This window comes from Acinonyx jubatus, chromosome D1 (genome assembly GCF_027475565.1).
Source record: "Acinonyx jubatus isolate Ajub_Pintada_27869175 chromosome D1, VMU_Ajub_asm_v1.0, whole genome shotgun sequence".
In the NCBI taxonomy this organism is placed as follows: domain Eukaryota; kingdom Metazoa; phylum Chordata; class Mammalia; order Carnivora; family Felidae; genus Acinonyx; species Acinonyx jubatus.
This window is the reverse complement of record NC_069390.1, coordinates 27986516-28013165: the sequence shown is the minus strand read 5'-3', so window position 1 is coordinate 28013165 and position 26650 is coordinate 27986516. Positions and strand designations below refer to the sequence as shown.

General features: G+C 39.2%; 1 protein-coding gene across 3 annotated transcripts; it reads left to right on the top strand.

The window, feature by feature from the left end:
- Window positions 1-2438: 2438 nt before the first annotated feature.
- On the top strand, window positions 2439-24930 carry PRRG4 (proline rich and Gla domain 4). Of its 3 annotated transcripts, none has more exons than XM_027072938.2 (6): window positions 2439-2569; window positions 3236-3360; window positions 10437-10600; window positions 12184-12232; window positions 13416-13548; window positions 18697-20031. In XM_027072938.2, exons 2-6 carry the CDS (start codon window positions 3258-3260, stop codon window positions 18929-18931), a joined length of 684 nt encoding a protein of 227 aa, XP_026928739.1. In that variant the 5' UTR covers window positions 2439-2569; window positions 3236-3257; the 3' UTR covers window positions 18932-20031. The 3 variants fall into 3 exon arrangements, with proteins under 3 accessions (XP_026928739.1, XP_053059302.1, XP_026928738.1); XM_053203327.1 differs by lacking the exons at window positions 2439-2569; window positions 18697-20031 and adding exons at window positions 2578-2896; window positions 23437-24930; XM_027072937.2 differs by lacking the exon at window positions 2439-2569 and adding an exon at window positions 2587-2896 and having other exon boundaries at window positions 18697-20030.
- Window positions 24931-26650: the final 1720 nt, after the last annotated feature.

Here is a 26650-nt window from a genome sequence, read left to right as displayed (position 1 = left end):
CTCAATTTGTTGAGCATCCAACTCTTGATTTCGACTCAGGTTGCAATCTCACAGTTCGTGGGTTCCAGCTCCAATCAGGCTCTGCTTGGGATTCTCTCTCTCCCTCTCTCTCAAGAATAAATGAATAAACTTTAAAAACAACAACACCACTGGGAAGAATCAAGAGCCAGGCTACTACTTGGCCAATGACTATTCAAGACCCTTTACTTCTTCGTGCTTCATGCTTCAGTATCTCTCTTATAATATCTGACCCGATTCCACAGATGGCCAGAATAAAGCACTTAAAATTCCTTGGAAGAAAAGCATAGGAATATTGTGACTTTAAAAAGCAAATGCCACAAAGAAGAAAATGAGCACAGCAAGTAAATAACAGAAGAAATTGGCAGTGTGGACAATTGGCAGTTGTTACTGGTTATTCTTTTTTTCTTTGTTATCTAATCCCAAAATATCTTGTAATTCTATAGTGGTTGAAGTTTGTGTGCATACTGCCAAATGCTATAAAATTCCTTAGGATCCAATATTACAGGGAAACATGCAGGGATGTAATTCACCACTGAGAAACACTTTCATTTCTGTATCTGACTCCCCTCTCAGACTATAAACTTTGATATTTGATGAGAGCACAAAGCCTCATTTGTTTTGGTCCAAATATCCAGATATGTGAGTGGATGCATTCTACCAAGGAATGTCACCAAAGTTCACATCTGCTTATTCCACAGCATGAGGCATTACCATTTGCCTCTCCCCATAGAGTGTGAAGCAGTTTTCCTACATGAAAATAAATTGCTTCCGTCCAAAAAAATAATGTATTGAGCATGAACAACATAAAAGGTTCTCTGCTGGGTACCATGGAGGATGTAAAGATAAATAAATCAGTTCCTGCCCTTATGAGAACTTTACAAGCTCACATTCTTGTTTCCTGTTCTAAGATGTCAACCACAAGAAATCATTTCTAGTCTCTTCTTTGTCTGATCTCAGTTGCTTAAAAACGATAAAAGGATTGAAGGAGAGAAGAAGGATCTATCCTAGAAACAAGTTAGAGAACAAGGTGGACAAATGGAAACCGAGGAGGAAAAAATATGGAAAAGGGGAAAGAAAGAGCACTATCCTGAAGGAATCAATGAAGACAAAATTTCTGCAGAAAATCTAGGAAGAATTCAGTTAATTCTAAATAATTAGAATACAGTAGGCAATAGACTTTGTGAGCAGAAAAAAAGAATTGGGTGGATACTGAATTAATAAAAAACTAGAAAGGGGAAAAAAATGTTTCCTCTGATTTCCAGCAAGTGCCAAGCCACTTTGGTCAAAGCACAGAATCTTTTTTTTTTTTTTAATGTTTATTTTTGAGAGAGAGAGAGACAGAGTGCAAGCGGGGAAGGAACAGAGAGAGACACAGAATCGGAAGCAGGCTCTGGCTCTGAGCTGTCAGCACCGAGACCAATGTGGGTAGAGCTGGAAGTCAGGAACTGTGAGATCATGACCTGAGCCAAAGTTGGAGGCTTAACCGACTGAGCCACCCAGGGACCCCTCAGAATCTTAAGTAATGTTTCAAAGAATTGTGAAGCATGTTATTTGGACAATGAAGGATGTGAATGTTACCTGAATAGGTCCTCTTACAGCCTGCTGCCTTCATTACTTGAGGCACCAATTCTCAAACGATTGGGTCTCTGGACGCTTTACACTCTATCAACGGCCCTATAGAGCCTTTACTTATGTGAATTATATCTGATTAGATCATATTACATATTAAAACTGAGATATTTTCAAAATATTATTCCAAATCAAGACAACAAAGTGTACTTTTTTGTTGTTTCCTCATAAACTCAACGAAAAGTTCAAGATTTCAAGATGTTTTTGCTTTTGTTTTTTTTTAAATAATGAGGTTACAGTTATACAGTAGTGAGAACAAATTAACTTTATTAATCTCTATAGAAACGTACATATGGATACTTAAACCTGCTACCATAGAAAACACAATAATATCCATACAGGCATTCTATTAGAGTGATGACACCATTCACGTCAAATGGCCTCTGGAAATTTCCGTTGTACGGTCGTGAGACAACGGAAGTGAAAAAGGCAAATCATGTCTTTTTACCCTAATGGAAATAGTTTTGACCTAGAAGACCCCTTGAAAGGATCTTAGAAACATCCCAAGACCTGGCGGACCACGATTTGAAAACCAATGTAATCGATTAGTTTTAAAGTCACTTCCCATTTCCTATTACTAGTGAAGTGTATTTTCTCTGGTGAATATTTTGTTTTCGTTCCCGGACCACCCTCTGAGAACCGCTGACCTAAAGTAACCACAAGACAGACCCCTAGCCCAGGGAAATCCAAAGCGACAAGCCCGCGGGATGCGCCGGGGGGCGCTCTGCTTACCACCGAGCACTTTTGAAAACGCCCCCTGAACTCGCCAGCAACGCCGGGTCTAGAAACCAGTCCAAAACCTGCCACCCGCGCGCCAAGGCGGGGCCAGAACTGGCTGCAGGCGGCCGGGCTCGCCCGAGGCTCCGGGCTGAAGCTGCGGCGGCTCGGGAAGCACCCGCGGATCGCCCGCCCGCCGCAGGTAGTCCGGCCCCCGGGGAGGAGGAGCGCGGCGGGTGCTCCCCAGGTAGCCGCCTCCGCCCTCCCTCTCCCACTGCTCTGCTCCGCGGCCTCTCGGGATCAAGGCAGGAACTTAACGCCGCGCGTCCCCGGGCGCCGCTCCGCAGACCCCAGGCGCTTCCACGGCCCGAACGCGGAGGCCACTCCGGCCTTGCGGAGAGAGAGGCCGGGATTGTCGCCGAGATTTGGGGGTCGGGGACGCCGGGACGGAGGGTCTGGCGGCCGCAGGGACCACCCGCCGACGGGGCTTCGGCCCGGGAACTGCAGGAACATGCGCCCAGAGCCTCAGGTGCGGGGCCCGACGGCTTGGCTAGGGCCGGGAATGGGTTTCTCAGAGCGGGGCCCCCTCGGCGGACCGGGTCCGATTGGAACTGAAGGTAGAGGGCTGCCCGCGGCGACAGGTGTCCGCTCAGCAGTCGGCAGAGCACCGGGGGCGCAGCATTTGTCACTAGGCGCTCTCGGAGCCGCTTTCCGGGCGCGGGTCGGGCCCGGGTGACAGAAACCCGAGAGCGGGGCGCAGTCGGGCGGTTGCTGGGAGCGCAGCAGGTGGGTGACTCAGCTCCCAGGAAAACTCAAAGCGCTGAGCCAGGGGCTTTTTTGACTTTTTGCTGTTGTTATTTTGTTTCAGTTTGTTTGGCAGTTACCAGACTATGTTTACACTTCTGGTTTTTCTCAGCCAACTGCGCATAGTTACCTTCGCGTTTCCTCATTGCACAAGAAGTCCAAAGGAGTCTGGGCATGCTGGAGAAGAAGGTAAGCATGGCCTCCGTTCCGAGGAACCCCCCCCCCCCAACCCCGGAAACCCGAGCCACGTATTACAGATCTCCAGCGAGAAAGTGTAGTCTTTGAAATTACATGCCCCCATCAATCATAAAAAGCACCAAAATATCCCTTAGTTTAATTTGTGGTTTATTTGGCAATGTTGTGGTTATGTTGGGTACAATTTATACAAATTTATTTCTGCAGGTTACTTTTGATAAATATATATTTAAGACCTTGTTTGTGGTTCACTGAATGGAAAGCCTGTTTCACCTTCTGAAAATCAGTGAGTGCCGTTTTTCTAGATGAGGCTATGTGGTAATTATAATGAGCATAATTACTTGTTCTTCCTGGAAAGATGGACAAGGAGTCCAGGATCTAGTCTGGACTTGTGATAAGACCCTGGGCAAGTTACTTAACCCTTCTCCACTTGAATTTCTTCCTCTGTAAAATGATGGGAGTGGGGAGTAGAATAATCCCTGAGGTGCTTTTTGACATCAAATTGTCTGATTATCTGGATGAAGTCAGATGGTTGTGGGAAGATTAGGCTTGGGGCTTGCTAACCTAGAATTTCATACCTTGAGGGTTCCAGGTCATAAACAGACTGGTTCCTGATCACATTTTAAAAGTCTATCTTAGACAAAAACAGACAAGAGGGGTGCCTGGGTGGCTCAGTTGGTTAAGCTTTGGACTCTTGGTTTCCGCTCTCTTGGTTTAGGTGAGTTCAAGCCCCACATTGGACTCTGTGCAACAGTGAGGAGCCTACTTGGGATTCTCTCTCTCTCCCTCTCTTTCTGCCCCGCCCCCACTTGCACTGTCTCTGTCTCTCTCAAAATAAATAAACTAAAAAAAGAAAAGAAAAGTCAGAAAAGAAAAAAAATTGGCTTTGGTTTCAGCATCCTTCTCTCTGCCTAGCCATTATGCTTCTCTACCCAGTGCCAATATTTTGGATCTACTTCGTTCTCCACACATTCCTGTCCCTTGTTCCTTCTCATCAGATCTAGTCTCAGCTCATTTTCATTTGGGAAGGATCTGTTACACTAATACTCCTGGATAACTTATTAATGATTAATAAAGCTGAGTGTATTAAAGCTTCCAGGAGGGTGTGTGTCTGTGTGTGCATGTGTGTGTGTGTGTGTGTGTGTATTTTAAGATAGGACATCTTAACCCAAAAGGATAGGTATCTTAACCCAAAGGAGTCAAACCCTAATAGCAGAATTCTAGGCAATGGATAAGCTAGCTAGTGAGTATAGGGACAGATTTTAGAAGGAGATCCTTCTCGGTGCCTCCCAAATTACACCGCATATGTAAGATTGAAGGTCTACACTCAGTGAGACCAGGTGCTGATCCCCAGTATGCTTATGAGTATATTCATTCATTCACACAATACAGACATAAAAGACATTCTCAAGGACATCACAGACTATGGAAGGAATTTAGAGATCATACTCGAGTGCAGAAGACTGGAAATATCTGTGGGAAATGTATACAAGAAATCCTGTATTTCTTAAGTTTATTTATTTATTTATTTATTTATTTATTTAGAGAGCATGTGGGGGAAGGGCAGAAAGAGAGGGAGAGAGAGAATCCCAAGCAGGCTCGGAGGTGTCAGTGTGGAGCCCATTGTGGGGCTCAATCCCACAAACCTCAAGACCACACCTGAGCTGAAATCAAGAGTCAGATGCTTAACTGATTGAGCCACCCAGGTGCCCCAAGGAATCCTATATATTTAAAGAGCTAATTTGTTCAGTTAGTAATCACTTTATTATCACATACTATGTGCCAGGCCCAATGCTAGGTGCTGGAGATACAGCAGTGAAAGACTAGTCCCTGCCCTGGAAGACCTCTTCATCTGGCAAAGAGGGTAGGATGTAAAGAGATAATCTCCATAAGCTCTGTGACAGAGGTAGGGACAGAGAGCTCCAGAGAGAGGAAAGAATAGCAGTAACTCTGTCTCTGGAGAGTTGTATGGCACAGAAGCCAGTAATAAGTGGTGATATGAAAAGTAACCAGGAAAATAAAGGACCTTCAGCTAAACTCTGATAAAGCCCAAGGGTGGAGTTGAAATGACTTAAAAGGAGTTTATTTAGAAAACATGGCATGAGAGAGGGAGAAGGAGAGAGGGAGCAAATAAAATCCCTGGGTTGGTGGGTTTGAAACATCGGAATGCAGAGACAGCCTCTTAGGACAGCCTTAACTGGGAGAAATCAACATGGGAAGAGAACCTGAGGAGGCAAATACAAAAGTACTAAGGACCGCATATCCTCCAGCAATGGGCGGAGGGAAAATAGGAACTCTCACAGGAAGTCCCGAATGCCCCAGGACCAGGAGGTTTGCTTCTTTGGATAACAAACAAATTCACAGTTACATAGGACCCAAACAACAAAGGACAGTATTTCTCCTAAGATCAAAAGGGTAGCAGGAACAAGTTTAATGAAGCACTGAAAGTCTGAGGTCAACCACTGATGGAATCAGAACTTTCACACTCAGGGAAGTGGCAAACAGCAGCCCCTGGAGGCCATGTTTAATTTGGGGGTGAAGATTTTACTGGCATAAGTATCATCCCAAGAACAATAAAAATGTTTATGATTCTCTCTTTCTTACTTTCCTTTCAAGTTGAAAGCAGTTCTATTGAATCCCATCTGGAGGGCACAGAGTATTTTTTTAAAAAATTTTTAATGTTATTTTATATTTGAGGGGGTGCAAAGAGAGCCAGAGACAGAATTTGAAGGAGGCTCCAGGCTCCAAGCTGTCAGCACAGAACCATATGTGGGGCTCAAACCCACAAGCCGTGGAATCATGACCTGAGCCAAAGTCAGACACTCAACCAACTGAGCCACCCAGTCGCCCATGGAGAGCAGAGTATTTTTATAATTCAAATAACCTGCTTGAAGGAAAGACCAACAGTGAGAAATTTGCATTGCTTTCTTAGCCAATAAAATGTAAAGATCTAGCCACATCTGAGAAATAGCAATACAAAAGCAGATTTCTAATTCTCCATTCTAAAATTAGATTTCATGTAGTAAGTATAGCTAGGTTAGGCCATGAGTTACTTCATCACTGGTTTAGTATTTTAAACCTACAATAAACTGAGTAATACCAGATTATACCTATGAATTGTTTTAACTAGTAGAATTTAGGTCCAAGAGTTTCTTCCCAACATAGAAAAGTTGAGTTCATTCATTCATTTAGTAAAGTTTTTTGAGTGCCTTGTATGTGTCAGGAACTGCATGCCTACTTGAATGAAATTTTTTCTTCTAGTGAGGGAAACAGTGGTAACAAGTAAGTGGGTAACACATATAAAACACCTGATGGTGATAAGTGCTATGGAGAAAAACAAAGTATAGTAAGGGACAGGGGAGTGCCAGAGGTGGGTGGGTGGGGATGGGAGTTAAGCTAACATTGAACAAAATCCTAAAGGAGATGGAAAAACAAACTGAAAGAAGAAAGTTCTGCTCAGGAGAAATAGCAAATACAAAGGTGCAATGGAAGCCAGTGAGGCTACAACACAATGTTAAAAACAGACTGTAGGGAAGCAAGGCAACCCCTTCGAGGACCAATGTAAGAATCCCAATGAGAGATGATGGTGACTTGGAATTTTTTTCATTTTGTCTCTATTTGGTAGTAGCATAAAATCTATAAGAAGACAAGGGAGAATAAAGAATAGAAAGATTTCATCATACTGGTTGCCTTTTAGAATATTTTTTTCTTTTCTTTTCCTTTTAGAGAGAGAGAGAACACGAGCAGGGGAGAGGGGCAGAGGGAGAGAGAATCCCAAGCAGGTTCCATCCTCAGCACAGAGCCCAACTTGGGGCTCGATCCCATGACCCTGGGACCAGGATCTGAGCCAAAATCAAGAGTCCAACACTCATCTAGGGGCACCTGAGTGGCTCAGTCAGTTGAGCGTCCAACTTTGGCTCAGGTCAGGATCTCACAGTTTGTGAGTTTGAGCCCCGCATTGGGCTCTGTGCTGACACCTCAGAGCCTGGATCCTATTTCAGATTCTGTGTCTCCCTCTCTGTGGCCCCTTCCCCGCTCATGCTCTGTCTCTCTCTGTCTCTCAAAAATGAATAAACATTAAAAAATTTTTTTAAAAAAGGGAGTCCAACACTCATCTGACTGAGCCACCCATGCGCCCCTAGAATATTTCTGAAAACAGTTATCAACAGTGATTCCATTCTAGCTTCCCCACCACACCAGTCCAAATAGCCCATACATGTTATTTATAACATAGATATGTATATGCTGGAATAATGCAGACCAATAGAAACATAATGTAAACCACATAAATAATTTAAAATTTTCTTTTTTTCTTTTCCTTTTTTTAATGTTTTTTCATTTTTGAGAGAGAGACAGAGCATAAGGCAGGAAGTGGCAGAGAGAGATACACACAAAGACTCTGAAGCAGGCTCCAGGCTCTGAGCTATCAGCAAAGAGCCTGATGCAGGGGGCTGCAAGATCATGACCTGAGCCAAAGTCGGGACACTTAACCTACTGAGCCACCCAGGTGCCCCCAAAATTTAAAATTTTCTAATAACCATATTAAAAATGTAAAAATAATTGATAAAATTATATGTTTTTCATATATTTAATTTAAGCCATTATATCCTAAATATCATTTCCAAATATAAGCAATATAAGACATTGATATATTTCACTTTTTTAATTAAGTCTTTCGAATCCAGTGCATATTTTACATTTATAGCACATCTCAATTCAAATTGGCTGTAGTTCAGTTCTCAATAGCCATATGTGTGCCTAATGGCTATTGTATTGAACAAAATAGCTCTATAAGATTCAGACCTATTTGGAAAGGTGATTGATTAGTGGAAAAAAAATATCTTGGACAAGGTGTGACTGTTCTCAAGGGGCTAAGAATAAATGGCTAACCTGAGATCATTCACAAATCAATATTAATCTTTCAAGCCATGCTCTCTCATTAGTACTCAGTATTTCAGTCGCCCACTTTAATATATTCTTCCTTTATAGTAATGGTTAGCAGTGAGAAATACCAAATTCTTTTAAGCATTTGTTGTAGTTTTCACAGTTTCTGAATTCCAGTCTTGGTAATGTGACCTGGAACAAGATTTCTTTTTTTTTTTTTTTACTGTTTATTATTTATAGTATGCATGAACACAGAAGGGAAGGGGCAGAGTCCCAAATAGGCTCCTCACTGTCAGTGCGGAGCCCCATGTGGACTTGATCTCAGGAATTGTGAGATCATGGCCTGAGTGGAAATCAAGAGTCAGTCGCTTAACCGACTGAGCCACCCAGGTGCCCCAGGAGCAAGATTTTTTAAGCATTCTTTGTGTGATACCAGAATGAGTTTAAAGTTTATGGGTTTTTAAAATACTGTCATGGTGGGACATTTTGGTTTTGTGTCAACCTGTGCTAAACTCTATCGTGTTTACCATTTACCTTCCCAGAAAAGATAGAGGGAGTCTTATAAAGTATTGGAGACACATATTTGGAGGGTAGGTAGAAGGAACTAATTCTTTAGGAGGGACTGAATGTCTTTTTTTTTTTTTTTTAACGTTTATTTATTTTTAAGAGAGAAACAGAGAGTGACAGAGCACAAGCGAGGGAGGGGCAGAGAGAGGAGAGAGAGGGAGACACAGAACCCAAAGCAGTCTCCAGGCTTGAGCTGACAGCAGCCAGCCCAACATGAGGCTTGAACTCACAAACCGTGAGATCATAACCTGAGCCACCCAGGCGTCCTGGGGCTGAATGTCTTTTAATTAATCTTATAATTAACCTATAATTTTATTAACTTAGAAGTTTAAAATTTAAGTTTTTAGTATAAACTTGCTCTAAAATTTTTAATATATTGGGATGCCTGGGTAGGTCAGTTGGTTGGGCATCTGACTTTGGCTCAAGTCATGATCTCACACTTTGTGAGTTTGAGTCCTACGTTGGGCTCTGTGCTGACAGCTCAGAGCCTGAAGCTTGCTTCAGATTCTGTGTCTCCCTCTCTCTCTTCCCCTCCCCTGCTCGTGCTCCATCTCTCTCAAAAATAAATAAACAATGGGGCGCCTGGGTGGCTTAGTCGGTTAAGCGTCTGACTTCGGCTCAGGTCATGATCTCACGGTCCATGAGTTCGAGCCCCGCGTCGGGCTCTGTGCTGGCTGCTCAGAGCCTGGAGCCTGTTTTGGATTCTGTGTCTCCCTCTCTCTCTGCCCCTCCCTTGTTCATTCTCTGTCTCTCTCTGTCTCAAAAATAAATAAACGTTAAAAAAAAATTTTTTTTTTAAATAAATAAACATTAATTTTTTTTTTTTTTTAAATTAGGGGCACCTGGGTGGCTCAATCACTTGAACATCCAACTTTGGCTCAGATTATAATCTCACAGTTCATGGGTTTAAACCCCAAATCAGACTCTGTGCCAACAGCTCAGAGCCTGGAGCCTGCTTTGGACTCTGTCTCCCTCTCTGTCTCTTCCCCTTCCCTGCTCACACTCTGTCTCTCTCTCTCTCTCTCTCAAAAATAAATAAACGTTTAAAAATTTTTTAATTAAAAAAATTAATGTAAATGTATGAATTTATAATTTTAAAACATAAAAAGATCTTAGTAATTATTTAGTTCATTTTCCAATTTTACAAATGAAGAAATAGCAAACCAGAGATGTAAGTGACTATCCCAGGATACACAGCCAATAGCTAAGCCAAATCAAAACCGAGAATCTCTGTCTTCTCTTAGTCCAATACTCTGTCCATGACACCAAACTAATTTTTCTCAGTCGAGATAATAGAGAGCCAACCCTTTAGAAGTAGAATAGTCTGACCTGTCATTTCTTGGAAATGTTATTGTCTGGAGGGAAAAGTGATGTTTAAATTATTTTAATTTATGCTAATAATTTGGACATAAATCAAAATTATACTTATGCTAGTATATGTATTTCATATTTAACAGAAATTATTTTTACTGATGAGATTTCTTTTTGTCAGGACTTAAAACCATACAAGAAAATTTGGTATAATCTTACATCAAGAGAATTATTCACTTTTCCACAGTTAAAACAAATTTTCTGCCCTATTTTTATCACCCTTTGAAATCTTTCTATTTCTTTATTAGTCTTCACATCAAAAGAAGAAGCAAACCTTTTCATACGTAGACACCTCCTATACAATAGATTTGATTTGGAGCTCTTCACGCCCGGTGACCTAGAAAGAGAGTGCATAGAAGAACTTTGTAATTATGAGGAAGCCAGAGAAATTTTTGTGGATGAAGACAAAACGGTAATTTGGTTGATAATGTTAATTGACTGGAAATTATTATTATTAAATGATACTTAAAGTGTCACTCTCAGTCATCAGAGATTTTATGGTTAAAATAAAATCAAGATTGTATACCTGTTACCCCTCTTTACTTCTTTAAAATGATAATTAAGCTATTTAAACTTGGTTTTTATATTTAATTAAATGGGCTTGTAGTAATTAGCAAGTTGTCAATTATGCTGTGATTTTGTGTGTTTAATGTTTATTATATTCAAAAACAATTATAAGGCAGAGTGAATTAAATTTTAAGATATTATTTGAGTTAGTTCTCGGACTCTTAGTTAGCTTCAATCATTCTAGACTCAGAAATTTTCCTATCAGTGACCTTATCTTTTCTGATTACTGTTATGTATTAACAATCTATTATGTCAACTGCTCTGCCAAAGAGTGAAGATACAAAATATATAGTCTCTGCATTCAGGAGTTTATTGTTTGGTATATCTGTGTAATTCAAGGGAAAAAACTTTCAGAAGTTCTCCCTTTTTTAAATTTATTTTGAAGGGGGTGGGGAGGGACAAAGAGGGAGAATCCCAAGCAGGCTCTACACTGTCATTGCAGATCCCGACTCAGGGTTCGATCTCATAAACCATGAGGTCATGAACTGAGCCAAAATCAAGAGTCAGACACTCAACTGACTGAGCCACCCACATGCCCCCTAGATGTTCTCCTTTAAAATAGAATTAAATCCTATCTATTAATCTTGGAACAGTACAAAAAAAAAATGGACAGCACTATCCCTGTATAACCTGGCACATTCTTAAAGAATGTTAAGTGATCCAAATTCTTTACTTTTGTAAATTAAATAACAGCTCCTTTTTCCCTTCCTCAAGAGTCCTGTTTTACTCTTTGGTCAATAAGAGCTCCAGGTATCCTTCAAATGCAGGTATTAATGGAACTTAGTTCCTTTTTCTTCTAAAATTGCTCCCAGCCTCTCATTCCCCACTGATACCTGCCACATCTTTTGGAGAAGGAAAACAAAGTCTGTACTTTGTAGTTGTGCCTGTTGAAATTTTATTCTGTTTGTCACAAACCCATTGAATGATTTTATCATGGTTCCTTAAAATCTGCTTCATTCTCTCAAGAAACACTGAACTTACAGAATCTCAGGGATGTCTTTCTCGATCAATACCTTTCAATAAAATCTAGCAAACTTAGGGCCCACCTAGCACAGAAAAGTTCAGACTCCTTTTCAAACTTGGTAATGGGTCCACGGTTTCAGCTCCCACCTTTGGTGCTGTCACTGACCCACTGATAGTTTCACCTGATGCCTGAGTGGGCACTCTGAGCAGGTGAAGGGAGAACGGCAGGGTACAGCAGTGGGGAGCTGGCACGGCCAGTAATCCCCTGACCAATTTCAGAGTTGGGAGAAACAGTGGTGGGTGTTAGTGCTTTAGTTAGAATGAGTTACACCCTCTAGCTTGAATAAACTGGTATCTTACCTGTGGCACATGCCAAGAATTTACCACCCCAGTGTGGATCATTGGGACCAAATGAAATGATAATAAAACAATGAAATAAACTTGGCACGTTTGCTTTTCTCTTAGATGGCATTTTGGCAAGAATATTCCATCAAAGGACCAACCACAAAATCAGGTAAGGCAAGAATTGACCGAATTTAATGTTTTTCCCACCCTCTCTGTTATAATACATTTTAGTTTCATTGTTTGAGTTTGGTTGTTGCTCAACATACATACCTTGTAAACCCAGGGAAGATTTCTCAATTATACACTGGGCTATCTAAGACAGAGGAAGCCACGTTCATCTTTACACACTGAAAATCAAGTTTGGTGAGATACTAGGGAAATGAGATAATAGGCTTAAAGGTGTTTTAAACAACTCAGCTAAGTCGAGACTTGCACAGAATAAAAGTAGGACTCCATTAGTTCCAAGTAGTAAGCTATTTTAATTTTTTTTTCTCTTTTACCATTGCAAGTGAGTGGAATACTTCTGCTACTAGGTGAATTAGGAGTGTTAGAATTAAGTAACTTCTACAGAGGGGAGATCCTTTATTTTATCTATATTTATCATTTGTAGCTGCTTTTTAGTCAAGTCTTTTTTGCCAACTCTTTCATTCCCCTCAGGTAGAGCCCCAGCTCTGAGGAGACTTTATTACATTGCTATGCTAGTGTTTCTTAGTACATTTATCTGTGTATTTAATACTGAAATGTGCCTAGTTAGACAAAGAATGTTTTGTTTAGTATTTTTTTAAGTTTATTTACTTATTTAGTAATCTCTACACCCCACATGGGGCTTGAACTCATGACCCTGAGATCAGGAGCCACCTGTTCTTCCAACTTGGCCAGCCAGGCACCCTAGAATATGTTTAGTCTTAAATACTATTCATTTAATATGATCTATTTAAAGTAAATGAGGGGCACCTGGGTGGCTCAGTTGGTTGAGCATCCAACTCTTGATTTTGGCTCAGCTTGTGATCCTAGGGTCAAGGAATTGAGCCCCATGTTGGGCTCCACGCTGAGTGTGGAGCCTGCTTGGGATTCTCTCTCTGTCTCTGGAAATAAAGAAATAAACTTAAAAAAAATTAAATAAAATAAATGAAACTATAACTAGGACTTTTAGAAAGTGCCATTTACAAATTTTTCGGGTCATGTCGCTAATGCAAAGACTTTTTAGAAAAATCAATATTATTAGATGCTTAATAGAATGTTTAGATCCAGTGTTAAATTTATTAAAATCATAGGTAGTGCTTTCCAGTTAGTATATATTTTTAATGATTTTAAAATATTAAATAAATATTAACTAAATGACTTCTCTTAAGATGGCAACAGAGAAAAAATTGATGTCATGGGCCTTCTGACTGGATTAATTGCTGCTGGAGTATTTTTGGTTATTTTTGGATTACTTGGTTACTATCTTTGTATCACCAAGTGTAACAGGCAACAATATCCAGGGTAAGTACCAAGTAAAAACATTTAATTCACTATTATACATTCTATATTGTTATTTTATTAAAAAATTTTTTGTAATGTTTATTTATTTTGAGAAAGAGAGAGTGTAAGCATGGGAGGGACCGAGAAAGGCAGGGAGAGAGAATCCCAAACAGGCTCTGCACTGCCAGAGCAAAGCCCGATGCAGGGCTTGATCCCACGAACCACAAGATCATGACCTGAGCTGAAACCAAGTATCAGATGCTTAACCAAGTGAGCCACCCAGGCACTCCTCTATGTCGTTATTTTTAAATGGATAAAAGTGGCTGCCTGTTTTTTTTAAGTAAAATTTTTTTTTTTTGGAATAACTTTAGATATACAGGAAAGTTGCCAAGATAATACAGAGTTTTCCCATCCTTCATCCAGTTTCTCTCATTGTTAACATCTCACACTCCCAGAGAACATTTGTAAAACAAACAAACCAACACTGGTATGTTACTGTTAACTAAACTTTAGACCTTATTCAGATTTCACCAATTTTGCCATTCATGTCCTCTTTCTGCTCTAGGACACAGTCAAGATACCACACTGCATTTAGTTGACATGTCCCTCTGGTCTCCTCTAGTCTGTGACAGTGGTTTGGTTGCCTAATTTAACACTTACATAAACAATCTATTGACACTATTTCCAAGGTCCTTCAAAAGAATATAAGAGAATTCACAAGTGTCAACTTGAGTGTTTAATATTTCCTTCTCAAGCAGGAGGCAGATACCAGTGTCCTCACATTGTTTCCAGAAGCAAGAAGTCCCATCATTTACTCCGAGTCCCAGTATGAGCAGATCTAGCCATGTGGCTACCCAATGAAATCAGTGTAACTCGTTTTAAATTCAAACATTTTTATTGATATTTTAAATAAAAATGAATGAAATAAAATGGTTACCACTTGAAGATAATAGCACATTAATAAAGCTTCATAAGGCTTCATAACAGCCATAATTGTTTAGATAATAGAATCTCAGCATCCTCATAAAAATGAAAAGTTATTCTCTTCTACATTATCTCTATTACCTTCTCAGTAAGTGTAGGTGAGTAAGTGTAACAATAACCTCATTTAAAAAAAAGTACTAAGTGCTAAACAGGCTATTTGAAATTGATGCTTACATATCCCTATTCACACTTTCAAAATCTATGAAAAGCTCATGACCATGACCAGCTGATGAAAGAGTTATGCAAATGGTGGTGATGGTTGAATAACATTGTGAATATAATTAATGCCACTAAGTTGCAACACTTAAAAATGGTTAAAAATGGCAAATTTTATGTTATATATATTTTGCCACAATAAAAATTTTTTCTTCATCGTAAGTTAAGAGTTTAGGACAACAAATGTGGAATTAGGATTCATCTACTGGAGAATAAAAACTAAAGCCATGGGGTGCCTGGCTGACTCAGGTTGGTAAAGCATGTGACTGTTGATCTCAGGATCATGACTTTGAGCCCCACGTTGGGCATAAATATTACTTAAAAAAAAAAAAAAACTGAAGCCACGAGAGTAGGCAAATATTGTAAGTGTGACGAAAAGACAGATGGAAAAGGACAGAGCCTTCAAGGATGCCCACAACAAAGGTGCAGAAAGAGGGTGGAGGACAGGGGCAACATATATTGTAATTCTATCCCCAAGCTGGAATTCCTGAGCAGCTCCCTGAGGCATTAACATGACCTGTGCGCATGGACAAAGGAGTTTGTCAGAGAGCTCTGTAAATCCTGGAAAATTTTGAGAAACGAGAGAAAGTAAGGAAGAACTTACTTAATTCTTCTTAAGCCACTATCTTTTAAGCTGAGAGACTTCTATTAATTTACCTTATTTAATATAGAAAATGAGCAAGGTCTTTCCATTTTCTAGGACTTTTGACTAATATTTTATTCAGGGTGGCTTTCTCCACAAGTAGGGGAGGGAGTCCTGTAAACTCACAGGCTAATGAAGATACAGGCAAAATTGACTATGGAGACTCTTCTTGCCTTTTATCTTTCTTTTCCACCCCATTCATAATGTCTTTCCCAAAAGGTTCGTGTATACTCTCATGTTTAATAATTGCACTCAAGGTCTGTGATAGCCTAGCCATTATTCAGTGTCCTCATGCATGGCGTTTTCTTCTCTTTTGTTTTTCTTCATTTTTCTACTTTCTGCACCACTACATCTTCTTACCTTATGCTTTTTTTTTTTTCTCTGAAATCTTGTAGCTTCTTCCCTGCTTTAGGTTAGAAGCAGAATACAAAGGTGGCAAAGTAGTGCCATTATTATGTATGTTTTCTGTGTATGTTGTTGTAAAATTTAAAAACCCTGAATATCTCTTATTTTATTTTTTAAAGTTTATTTATTTACGTAATCTCTATACCCACCATGGGGGCTTGAACTCTTGACTTCGAGATGAAGAGGTCGCATGCTCTACCGACTGAGCCTGCCAGGCACCCGTAATATCTCTTTATTTTGTATTTTTGAATGTTTATCCATTTTTGAGAGAGAGAAAAAGAGCACAAGGGGGGGAGGGGGAGGCAGAGGGGGAGACAGAGGCTCTGAAGTGGGTTCCATGCTGACAGCACAGAGCCCGACACAGGGCTCGAACTCAAGAACTGCAAGATCAAGACAAATAAAGTTACTTCCTGGAAAGAAAAAAAAAAACAAAACTGCAAGATCATGACCTGAGCCAAAGTCCGATGCTCAGCTGAGTCACCCAGGTGCCCATCTCGTATTTTGAAAGCAATATTAGTGAGGTGCCTGGCTAGCTCAGTCCATAGAGTGTGTGGAGTCTTGATCTTGGGGTTGTGAGTTCAAGCTCCACATTGGGTATAGAGATTACTAAGAATAAATAAATAAACTTTAAAAAATCATAAAAAAATAAAAGTAGGATTAGTTATTAATGTTAGTGTGGTATAATGCTATACAGTTCACACATCGGTTTTACATCTGTTTTCTCACTTTGATCCCCAGAACAACCTTTTGAATTTTAGGGGACATTAAAAACTAGGTTTATGAGATATTCTCTTATTTGGGGATTAACTTTTAAACACTTACTAAAGTACTTTTCATCTATTATCCCAAGAAATTCTTCTAGCAGAGTTATTTGTTCTCTTTCTGTATTTCACAAGTCTGGAAGTGGGGGAAGGGTGAGAAAATATTTGAGAAAGAAAAAAGTAAAAAATAAGATTATTGTCAGAAAAATTGTCTCATTCCTCTGTCCAAACATGCCAAGAAATGGGAAATAAGATCTTTTCATTTCTTAGTTCCTGTATTTTATGGAGAAAAATGGGCATAAGATGATGTCAGTTTATTTGAAATGTTATTGGTGCATACTTTCTGATATGAATCATTTAAGATGTATATAAGAAATCACTGTGTAGATTATTTAATAATTTTTATATTGTCTCTATATCTTTAAAGTTTGTTTGTTTTGTGAGAAAGAGAGAGAGGGCATGAGCGTGTACACTCACGCACAAGCAGGAGTGGGGCAGAGACAGAGGGAGAGAGAGAATCCCAAGCAGGCTCCATGCTGTCATCTCAGAGCCTAACGTAGGGCTCAAACCCATGAACTGTGAGATCATGACTTGAGTCGAAATCAAGAGCCTTACATGTAACCGACTGAGCCACCCATGTGCCTCTGTCTCTATATCTTAAAATTTGAAAGTAGACACGGAAAATTTTATTTGTTGAAATAAAACACTTGTCTCTCCTATTCTCTGTCAGCAAACAAATAGAACTTTTGGTCATAAGCTAATGAATGTGGCAAGTGACTAGCCTACCATGACTATGTTCCAGATTTCTGGCAGAGGAGGAATTGTGTGGAGCCCTCTAAGTAAGCTTGTGATCGATGCTCTCAGTCACCCCCAGCTAACTGAAAGGCTAGTCATCCTGTCTCCTTCCCTCTAGTTTCATATCTCATTATTACCTCCAAGGAAAAGGTGTTCCAAGGTGCAAATTGACTGCCTTGGTTTGGAAAAGTTTCCAGTATTTTGCATCTGCTTAACTCTTATTAGGAAGAATATTGTAAATATTGTCTAGAAGTTGGGGATTAACCTATGAATTCTGTCTTATCAGCCATAGCTCTATGAACTTGATTTATGCCTAAGTGCTTCATGTACAGCCCACTTCACAGTCTAAACAGATAAATTTACTAATGTTTAAATTATAATTGGTAATTCAATAGTGAGAAGGGAAAACAAAGGTTCAAAACACCAGACCCGTGTTGCATATTAATTTTCATTGGCTGGTGTAGCTGACAAAGTTTTGTGAAAATGGTGGGGCTTGAACTAGGCCATATTTTTTAAAATTGTTGGTCTTAGGTCAATGGAGTGCGGAAAAGACAATAATCTGAGAAAGCAAACAATGCCAGTGAAAACACAGAGGCAGGACAGAGAATTCATTGCACATAGTACTTTCACAAGAGCAAAAAGCTGTAAAAAATAAGGTGAGGCCAGGATAAGGGAGGCTCTAAAAAGGAGGCATGGAGTTGAACTTGACTCAGTGGAAAGTAGGCTTCAGGTTACACTTTTGCAGGGAAGAGGGACATGACAGAAGTGCTGTTTAGGAGGAATGGACCAGGCAGCAGGACTGCAGGGACAATAGGAGAGAGACAGGCATCACCTGTTGTGATTATCTCTGTGACATCACTTCCCTTGGCTTGGAGTAATGCTGCCTTTCAACAAGAAAGGATTTGGTTTCACAACATATTTTGAGAAAGTTCTCTGTCAGGAGTGGGAGAAAAAGGGAATTAGTATGTTTTGAGCCCTTATTATAGTGTTCCAGACACTGCTTAGATACTTTAAATATGACATCTTTCTGAATCCACACAATACAACTCTGTTGAGGTAGCTATTATTATCCACATTTTATTGAGGAGGAAACTGAGTTAGATTACTTGCCTTTGGTCACGTAGCTATGAAATGATAGGATCCAGTTTCATACCTGTGTCTGACTCCAAAACGCTTGCTCTTTCATCAGAGTTTATGTGTAAAATAAAACTGTTGTTATAGTAATAACAACAACTTTTATGAAAAGTTCAACTTTTGATAAGCTTTTGATCAACTTTTATCAACATAGTCAGTTGGGTTTTATACTATTGCCATTTTAACCTAAAATGCTGCCTTTCTAGATCTAACCGCAGTCTCTCCGTTTAGTTCTTCAGCCACCTATGTAAGAAGGGGCCGGCACACTCCCTCCATCATTTTCAGAAGACCTGAGGAGGCTGCCTTGACTCCATCACCACCTTCCGTAGAGGACACAGGATTACCTTCTTATGAACAGGCAGTGGCACTGACCAGAAAACACAATGTTTCCCCACCGCCACCATATCCCGGGCCAACAAAAGGGTTTCGAGTATTTAAAAAGTCTATGTCGCTCCCATCTCACTAAGCCCATCATGGTGAAAAAGGAGATTCATGTTATTTGAATGGTTTGTTTTCCCTGAACCAAAGAGACATGTCATATCAGCCTTTATGACAAACTCTAAGGACTAAGAAAGAATAAGCATGTGTACCACACCACAGAAGTTCTGTTGGCATCTTGGACCTGAACTTGATCATTATCAGCTTGATAAGAAACTTTGATTCCATGTCCTTGCAGTAAAGAAGAGAGCACTTTTTTGTTTATTTTAATGGTTCAAAAACTCTGTTATGGATGCCATAGCTAGAACTAGTAAATATCCTTTGTACAGATAAAGGTTATAGATTTCTTGCATTGAATATAAAAAAAAATGATTTCTGATCAGTAGATTATCCAAAGTCAGCATATTGGACTCACCCTTTATTAGGATTTCTTTTTGGTTGGAAATACTTAACAAAACTTGATACTTCAGTATAAATTGGTGGCCTTAATCACTGGGTTTTACATTTTAAATAATTGCATAGTATTGAACCATAATTTGTAGGTTTTAGTTGTTAACAATTGCTGTCAGTCATGTTTTGCTATGGGGAGTAGGGAGTAATTTAAAGAAAAATCACTTGCTAGAGAGTTAGTTCTTCAGAGAGTATAGGGTTGCAATGGCAAGGATTTGCAAGGGCTGTAATACTGTCAAATAAATACATAGGCTTCAAATCTAGGAGTGACTAGAACTTGATAAAGTTGCCCATTCTACTGACATATCCATTTTCATTGCTATATTTCATTGCTATGTATCACTATATATAATTATTTATCTTGAAAATGTGTTGAAGTTTATAAATAATAGTTTGAGAACCTAGAAAAATTAATTTACTTTTCTGCTATTAAAATAATGCTGACTAGGGGCGCCTGGGTGGCTCAGTCGGTTGGGCGGCCGACTTCGGCTCAGGTCATGATCTTGCGGTCCGTGGGTTCGAGCCCCGCGTCGGGCTCTGTGCTGACAGCTCAGAGCCTGGAGCCTGTTTCGGATTCTGTGTCTCCCTCTCTCTGACCCTCCCCCGTTCATGCTCTGTCTCTCTCTGTCTCAAAAATAAATAAACGTTAAAAAAAAATTAAAAAAAAAATAATGCTGACTAGGGGCGCCTGGGTGGCTCAGTTGTTTGAGTGTCTGACTTCGGCTCTGGTCGTGATCTCACAGTTCGTGGGTTTGAGATCCACATCGAGCTCACTGCTATCAGCATGGAGCCTGCTTGGGATCCTCTGTCTCCCTCTCTCTCTGCCCCTCCCCTGCTTTGCTCTCTCTCAAAAATAAACATTTAAAAAAATAAAATAACCTTTTAAAAAATAATAATACCGACTAAAGTTATCAACAACCCCTTGTACCTCTTAATGTCTAGACCCAAAACACCATAAGTAATCATTTTAACCTATACTTTTTGTCTCTTCTTCTAATTGTAGATATGACTAGTCTTCCTTAAGAATGTAGTAGAATATAAGCTATAAACCTCTGGAGTGAGTGTGTTTGCACACATTTATGTTAGTGGGTGTGGATGTAAATGTGAATTTGTTTTCTCTTTGCAGGAACTTAAGAAACAACATACTCCTGACAAATAAAATAGAAAATTCTGTTCTTTTTGTTTTGCTAGGCATTGCATTTTCCAATTATTTAAGACCATGTGTAAATTGTATTTTGTTTTATAATTTTTACAGAAGTGAAACTAAAACCCACATGTATTTGGTAATTCCTTCCAATTAAATGTTTACAAAGTATAAATTATCATTACAATATGTGTGTGTGAGTGTATATGCCTCTCTTTTAAGACAACATGATCTTAAGGCAGATACAAGCAAGACCTTAATCATTTCAGACTGCAACCACTTTATCCTTCTAGATTATGGGGTCTCTTCAGTTGCTTGGCACAAAGAAACCATCTAGCAAAATTTAGGTATAATTTTAAAAAGTAGTCTTTTTACTTTTTTATTTTTATTTTTTTAATATGAAATTTATTGTCAATTGGTTTCCATACAACACCCAGTGTTCATCCCAACAGGTGCCCTTCTCAATGCCCATCACCCACCCTCCCTCCCTCCCACTCCCCATCAGCCCTCAGTTTATTCTCAATTTTTAAGAGTATTTTTATTTTTTTAAAGATTTTATTTTTAAGTAATCTCTATACCCACTGTGGGGTTCAAACTGACAGCCCCAAGGTCAAGAGTTGTATGCTCCACAAACTGAGCCAGCCAGGCACCCCAGGAAAAGAAGTCTTAAAAAAATTTTTTTAATCTTTATTTTATGTAGGTTCCATGCCCAATGTGAGGCTTGAACTCACAACCTTGAGATCAAGAGTCACGTTCTCCACTGACTGAGCCAGCCAGGTACCCCAAAAGTAGTCTCTTTAAAGTGTCCTACATTACCTATAAAAATTTTACCATTATGGGGCACCTGGCTGGCTTAGTAGAACATGCAAGTCTTGATCTGGAGGTCATGAGTTTGAGCCCCACATTTGGTGTAGAGATTATTTTAAAAAAAAAGAAAATTACTATTAATCATACCTTGACTTTCCATAGGTACTTTTCTGATGTAACTTTGCACTTTGCCCTTATTTTAATTTTCTTTAAAATGTAAGAGGCAGGGGCACCTGGGGGCTCAGTCAGTTAAGTATCCAAATTCAGCTCAGGTCATGATCTCATGGTTTGTGAGTTCGAGCCCCACATCGGGCTCTGTGCTGACAGCTTAGAGCCTGGAGCCTGTTTAGGATTTTGTGTCTCCCTCTCTCTCTCTGCCCCTCCTCCACTCACACTCTGTCTCTGTCTCTGTCTCAAAAATAAACATCAATAAATAAATAAATAAATAAGAACTTTAAAAAAATAAAAAATAAAATGTCAGAGGTAAATTCTACTTTGCTCATTTTGTAGCAGTCAGACTGAGGTGTAGAAGGATAACTTGCCCTAAATCTAACATGTTGGTGAGAGCTAGGTTTAGAAAGGGCAAGCACACTTTTCCAGGCCCATCTCATACCTATAGAATTATGCTGTCTCAAATTACAAAGAACAGGGACCTTATTAATTCTAGTTCTGTATGAAAAATTGATGACCATTTGTCATATATACATAAGTGCATATAGGTATATATATATATATATGTATGTGTCTAGAATTGCATTGTCTCAAATTATTAAAAACAAGGATCTTATTAATACTAAGTCTGTATGAGAAATTTATGAGCACTTGTCATATATGTCATACATATGTCATACATAAACATATATAAGTACATATATTACACATAGGTGTACATATTCTCACACACATGTATTTCTTAGGATGAATAGAAATATAAGACAGGCACCTGGCTGGCTCAGTCAGAGGAGCATGCCTCTCTTAATCTCAGGGTCATAAATTCAAGCCCCACATTGGGTATACAGATTATTTAAATAAATAAACTTTTAAAAGAAAAGAAAAATATAAGATAAGATGTTTCTCTTATTGAATCATAATTTGAAATATTCCTTGAACTTGTTTACTACCACTGACACACGAGAGTCTAATTGCAAAGCTAACTTCAGAAACTATGACAACCCCTCTCTCCCAGCAGTAGCCTAGATTTGTTATATGCCATCATTTAGGGTAAAACTGTTGCTCTAACTTGAATTAATCTAGAATTTATCACTAAGGTTGTGAAATCCTTGGTATTTGTAAAACATCCAATGTTGAGCTCATAATGCTTTATACAAAGGAAAATGTGGTATGAGACTACACCAAAATAAAATGCTTCTGCACAGCAAAGGAAACCATCAACGAAACAAAAAGACAACCCACTGAATGGGAGATATTTGCAAATGATACATCCAACAAGGAATTAATATCCAAAATATATAAAGAGCTTATACAACTCAACACTGAACAAACAATCCAATTTAAAAGTGGGAAGAAGCGGGGCACCTGGGTGGCGCAGTCGGTTAAGCGTCCAACTTCAGCCAGGTCACGATCTCGCGGTCCGTGAGTTCGAGCCCCGCGTCGGGCTCTGGGCTGATGGCTCAGAGCCTGGAGCCTGTTTCCAATTCTGTGTCTCCCTCTCTCTCTGCCCCTCCCCCGTTCATGCTCTGTCTCTCTCTGTCCCAAAAATAAATAAACGTTGAAAAAAAATTTTTTTTAAATAAAAGTGGGAAGAAGAAGAACTGAACATTTTTCCAAAGAAGACATACAGATGGAAAACAGACACATGAAAAGATGCTCAAAATGTCTAGCCATCAGGGAAATGCAAATCAAAACCACAATGAGATATCACCTTATACTTGTCAGAATGGCTAGTATCAAAAAAGACAAGAAATAAGTGTTGGCAAGGATGTGGAAAAAAAGGAATCTCATGGACTTTTCGTGGGGAATTTAAATTAGTACAGACACTGTAGAAAAGAGTACAGAGGTTCCTCGAAAAAGTAAAGATAAAAAACTTATGATCCAGTAATTCTACTACTGTGTATTTACCCAAAGGAAATGAAAACACTAATTCAGAAAGATAACCCTATGTTTTATTGCAGAATTGTTTACAATCGCCAAGACATGGAAGCAACACAAGTGTCCATCAACAGATGGATAAAGAAGATGTGGCATACATATAATGGAGTATCACTCACCCATAAAAAAAAGAATGAGATCTTGCTACTTAAGACAACATGGATGGACCTAGAGGGTATTCTGCTAAATAAGTCACACAGAGAAAGACAAATACCAGATGATTTCACATATAGGTAGAATCTAAGAAACAAACAAACAAAATGAACAAACAAACAGACCCTTAAATGCAGAGAACAGATTGATGGTTGTCAGAGGGAAGGTGGGTGGGGAGATGGGATGAAATAGATAAAAGGGATTAAAAGGTATAAACTTCTGGTTATAAAATAAATAAGTCACAGGGATGAAAAGTACAGCACAGGAAATATAGTCAATAATATTTTAAACATTGGTGACAGATGGGGACTACCTTTATCATGGTTAGCACTGAATAACGTATAGAATTGTTGAACATATGTTGTACCTGACACTAATATAACATTGTATATTAATTCCATAACTAGTAACTGCTTATAATAATAGAAAGAAAAATATCTTAATATAAAATTATTGGCATATATTTCTCTCATTCAGCAGTCTGAATTCTTGTAGTACTTTGGGTAGTGGATTTTTTTTGTTTGATCTGTTTTATTTGTGCTTCTTCCCCAAGAAACTTATTAGTGTTAACCATTAAATCTATTTTGAAATAAGGTTTGTATTTAGGGGCGCCTGGCTGACTCAGGTGGAAGAGCATGGGACTCTTGATCTTGGGGTAGTGAGTTCAAGCCCCATGTGGGGTGCAGAGATTACTTAAATAAATTAAAAAAAAACAACACTTTGAAATACAGTTTGTTTTTAACTAGATCATTACAACTCCTCCATTACAATCAGGAAATGATGGAATATGGGTATAAAAAGGGAACTGGACACGAAAAAAGACAAATAGGCATTAAAAGGTTATACCTTCAATAGGATATTTAATTCTACACAGAATATTGTTTTTTCAAAATGAAAAAATCAAAGAGCACAAATTGTGTCAAAGTTTTTCATTTAATAATGTACCCTCTGATGGGGCATGTGGGTGGCATCCGACTCTTGATTTCAGCTCAGACTGTGGTCTCATGTTCATGGGATCAAGCCCTGCAATGGGCTCTGTGTTGATCATGGAGCCTGCTTGGGATTCTCTCTCTCCCTCTCTCTCTACCCCTCCCCTGCTTGTGCAGATGTGCACACAGACGCCTCTCTCTCTCTCTCTCTCTCTCCCTCTCACTTTCTCTCAAAATATATAAATAAACATTAAAAATAATAATAGGAGCACCTGGGTGGCCTAGTCAATTAAGTGTCTGACTCTTGATTTCAGCTCAGGTCATGATTCAGCTCGGTTTGTGGGACTGAGCCCAGCATCAGGCTCTGCGCTAACCCTGTGGAGTGTGCTTGGGATTCTCTCTGTCTCCCTCTGCTCCTCCCGTACTTGTTCTCTCTCTCTCTCTCTCTCTCTCTCTGTCTCTCTCCCTCAAAATAAATAAATAAACTTTGAAAAACAATATTGTACCCTCTGAATGAATACAGAGTGGGGTAAAAACTCTTGAAACTATAAAAACTAGAACAACAGTGTCTTCTGTATCTTTGGTTTCCCATTGGCCTGTAAAATTCAAATCAATTTTTCTACCTCTCAGATAATTTATGTGTGTGTGTGCTTTTCCTATATAGGTACAAGAGAATTTTTTGATAAGAAAAGGTTTGTTAGTGCTGCTCAAAAGCTTAATTTTTTGTTCTAGAACTGTTTTTGTTCTAATTTAATGTGAATTCTATTTTTATCAGTTATTATTTTGCTTTGAAATATTGTGTATAGCATTTATACTATTAGAGGAGTGTCTATAATGTCTGTAATTTTTAAAAACTAGAGTCTTTTCCTCTCTGACCTCAGCTGCAGCAGTTTCTTACTTGACACATCCCCTAAAGGCAAGGGAATTAAAAGCAAAAATGAACTACTGGGACCTTATGAAGATAAAAAGCTTCTGCACAGCAAAGGAAACAACCAACAAAACTAAAAGGCGCCCAACGGAATGGGAAAAGACATTTGCAGATGACATATCGGACAAAAGACTAGTATCCAAAATCTATAAAGAGCTCACCAAACTCCACACCCGAAAAACAAATAACCCAGTGAAGAAATGGGCAGAAAACATGAATAGACACTTCTCTAAAGAAGACATCCGGATGGCCAACAGGCGCATGAAAAGATGCTCAACGTCGCTCCTCATCAGGGAAATACAAATCAAAACCACACTCAGATATCACCTCACGCCAGAGTGGCCAAAATGAACAAATCAGGAGACTATAGATGCTGGAGAGGATGTGGAGAAACGGGAACCCTCTTGCACTGTTTGTGGGAATGCAAATTGGTGCAGCTACTCTGGAAAACAGTGTGGAGGTTCCTCAAAAAATTAAAAATAGACCTACCCTATGAGCCAGCAATAGCACTGCTAGGAATTTACCCAAGGGATACAGGAGTACTGATGCATAGGGGCACTTGTACCCCAATGTTTATAGCAGCACTCTCAACAATAGCCAAATTATGGAAAGAGCCTAAATGTCCATCAACTGATGAATGGATAAAGAAATTATGGTTTATATACACAATGGAGTACTACGTGGCAATGAGAAAGAATGAAATATGGCCCTTTGTAGCAACATGGATGGAACTGGAGAGTGTGATGCTAAGTGAAATAAGCCATACAGAGAAAGACAGATACCATATGGTTTCACTCTTATGTGGATCCGGAGAAACTTAACAGAAACCCATGGGAGAGGGGAAGGAAAAAAAAAAAAAGGTTAGAGTGGGAGAGAGCCAAAGCATAAGAGACTCTTAAAAACTGAGAACAAGCTGAGGGTTGATGGGGGGTGGGAGGGGGGGGAGGGTGGGTGGTGGGTATTGAGGAGGGCACCTTTTGGGATGAGCACTGGGTGTTGTATGGAAACCAATTTGACAATAAATTTCATATATTGAAAAAAAATTAAAATTAAGATATTCAATTAAAAGAAAAAAAACTAGAGTCTTTTGTAGATCCTATCTACGTGACATTTAGGAACACATATGACATATACTGATACATTCCACTTTCAACCATTGTTTTGAATGCACATTTTTCTTACAGCCTTAATTATATTTTTGTTTTAATGGATTTCCTTAAATCCAGA

What these genes read in the sequence shown, in the direction of transcription:
- PRRG4 (XM_027072938.2), top strand. Translation starts at nt 3,258, where the DNA reads ATGTTTACACTTCTGGTTTTTCTCAGCCAACTGCGCATAGTTACCTTC. An exon ending in TGGGCATGCTGGAGAAGAAG is followed by an intron (nt 3,361 to 10,436) that starts GTAAGCATGGCC and finishes TTTCTTTATTAG; the next exon opens with TCTTCACATCAAAAGAAGAA. An exon ending in AGGACCAACCACAAAATCAG is followed by an intron (nt 12,233 to 13,415) that starts GTAAGGCAAGAA and finishes ACTTCTCTTAAG; the next exon opens with ATGGCAACAGAGAAAAAATT.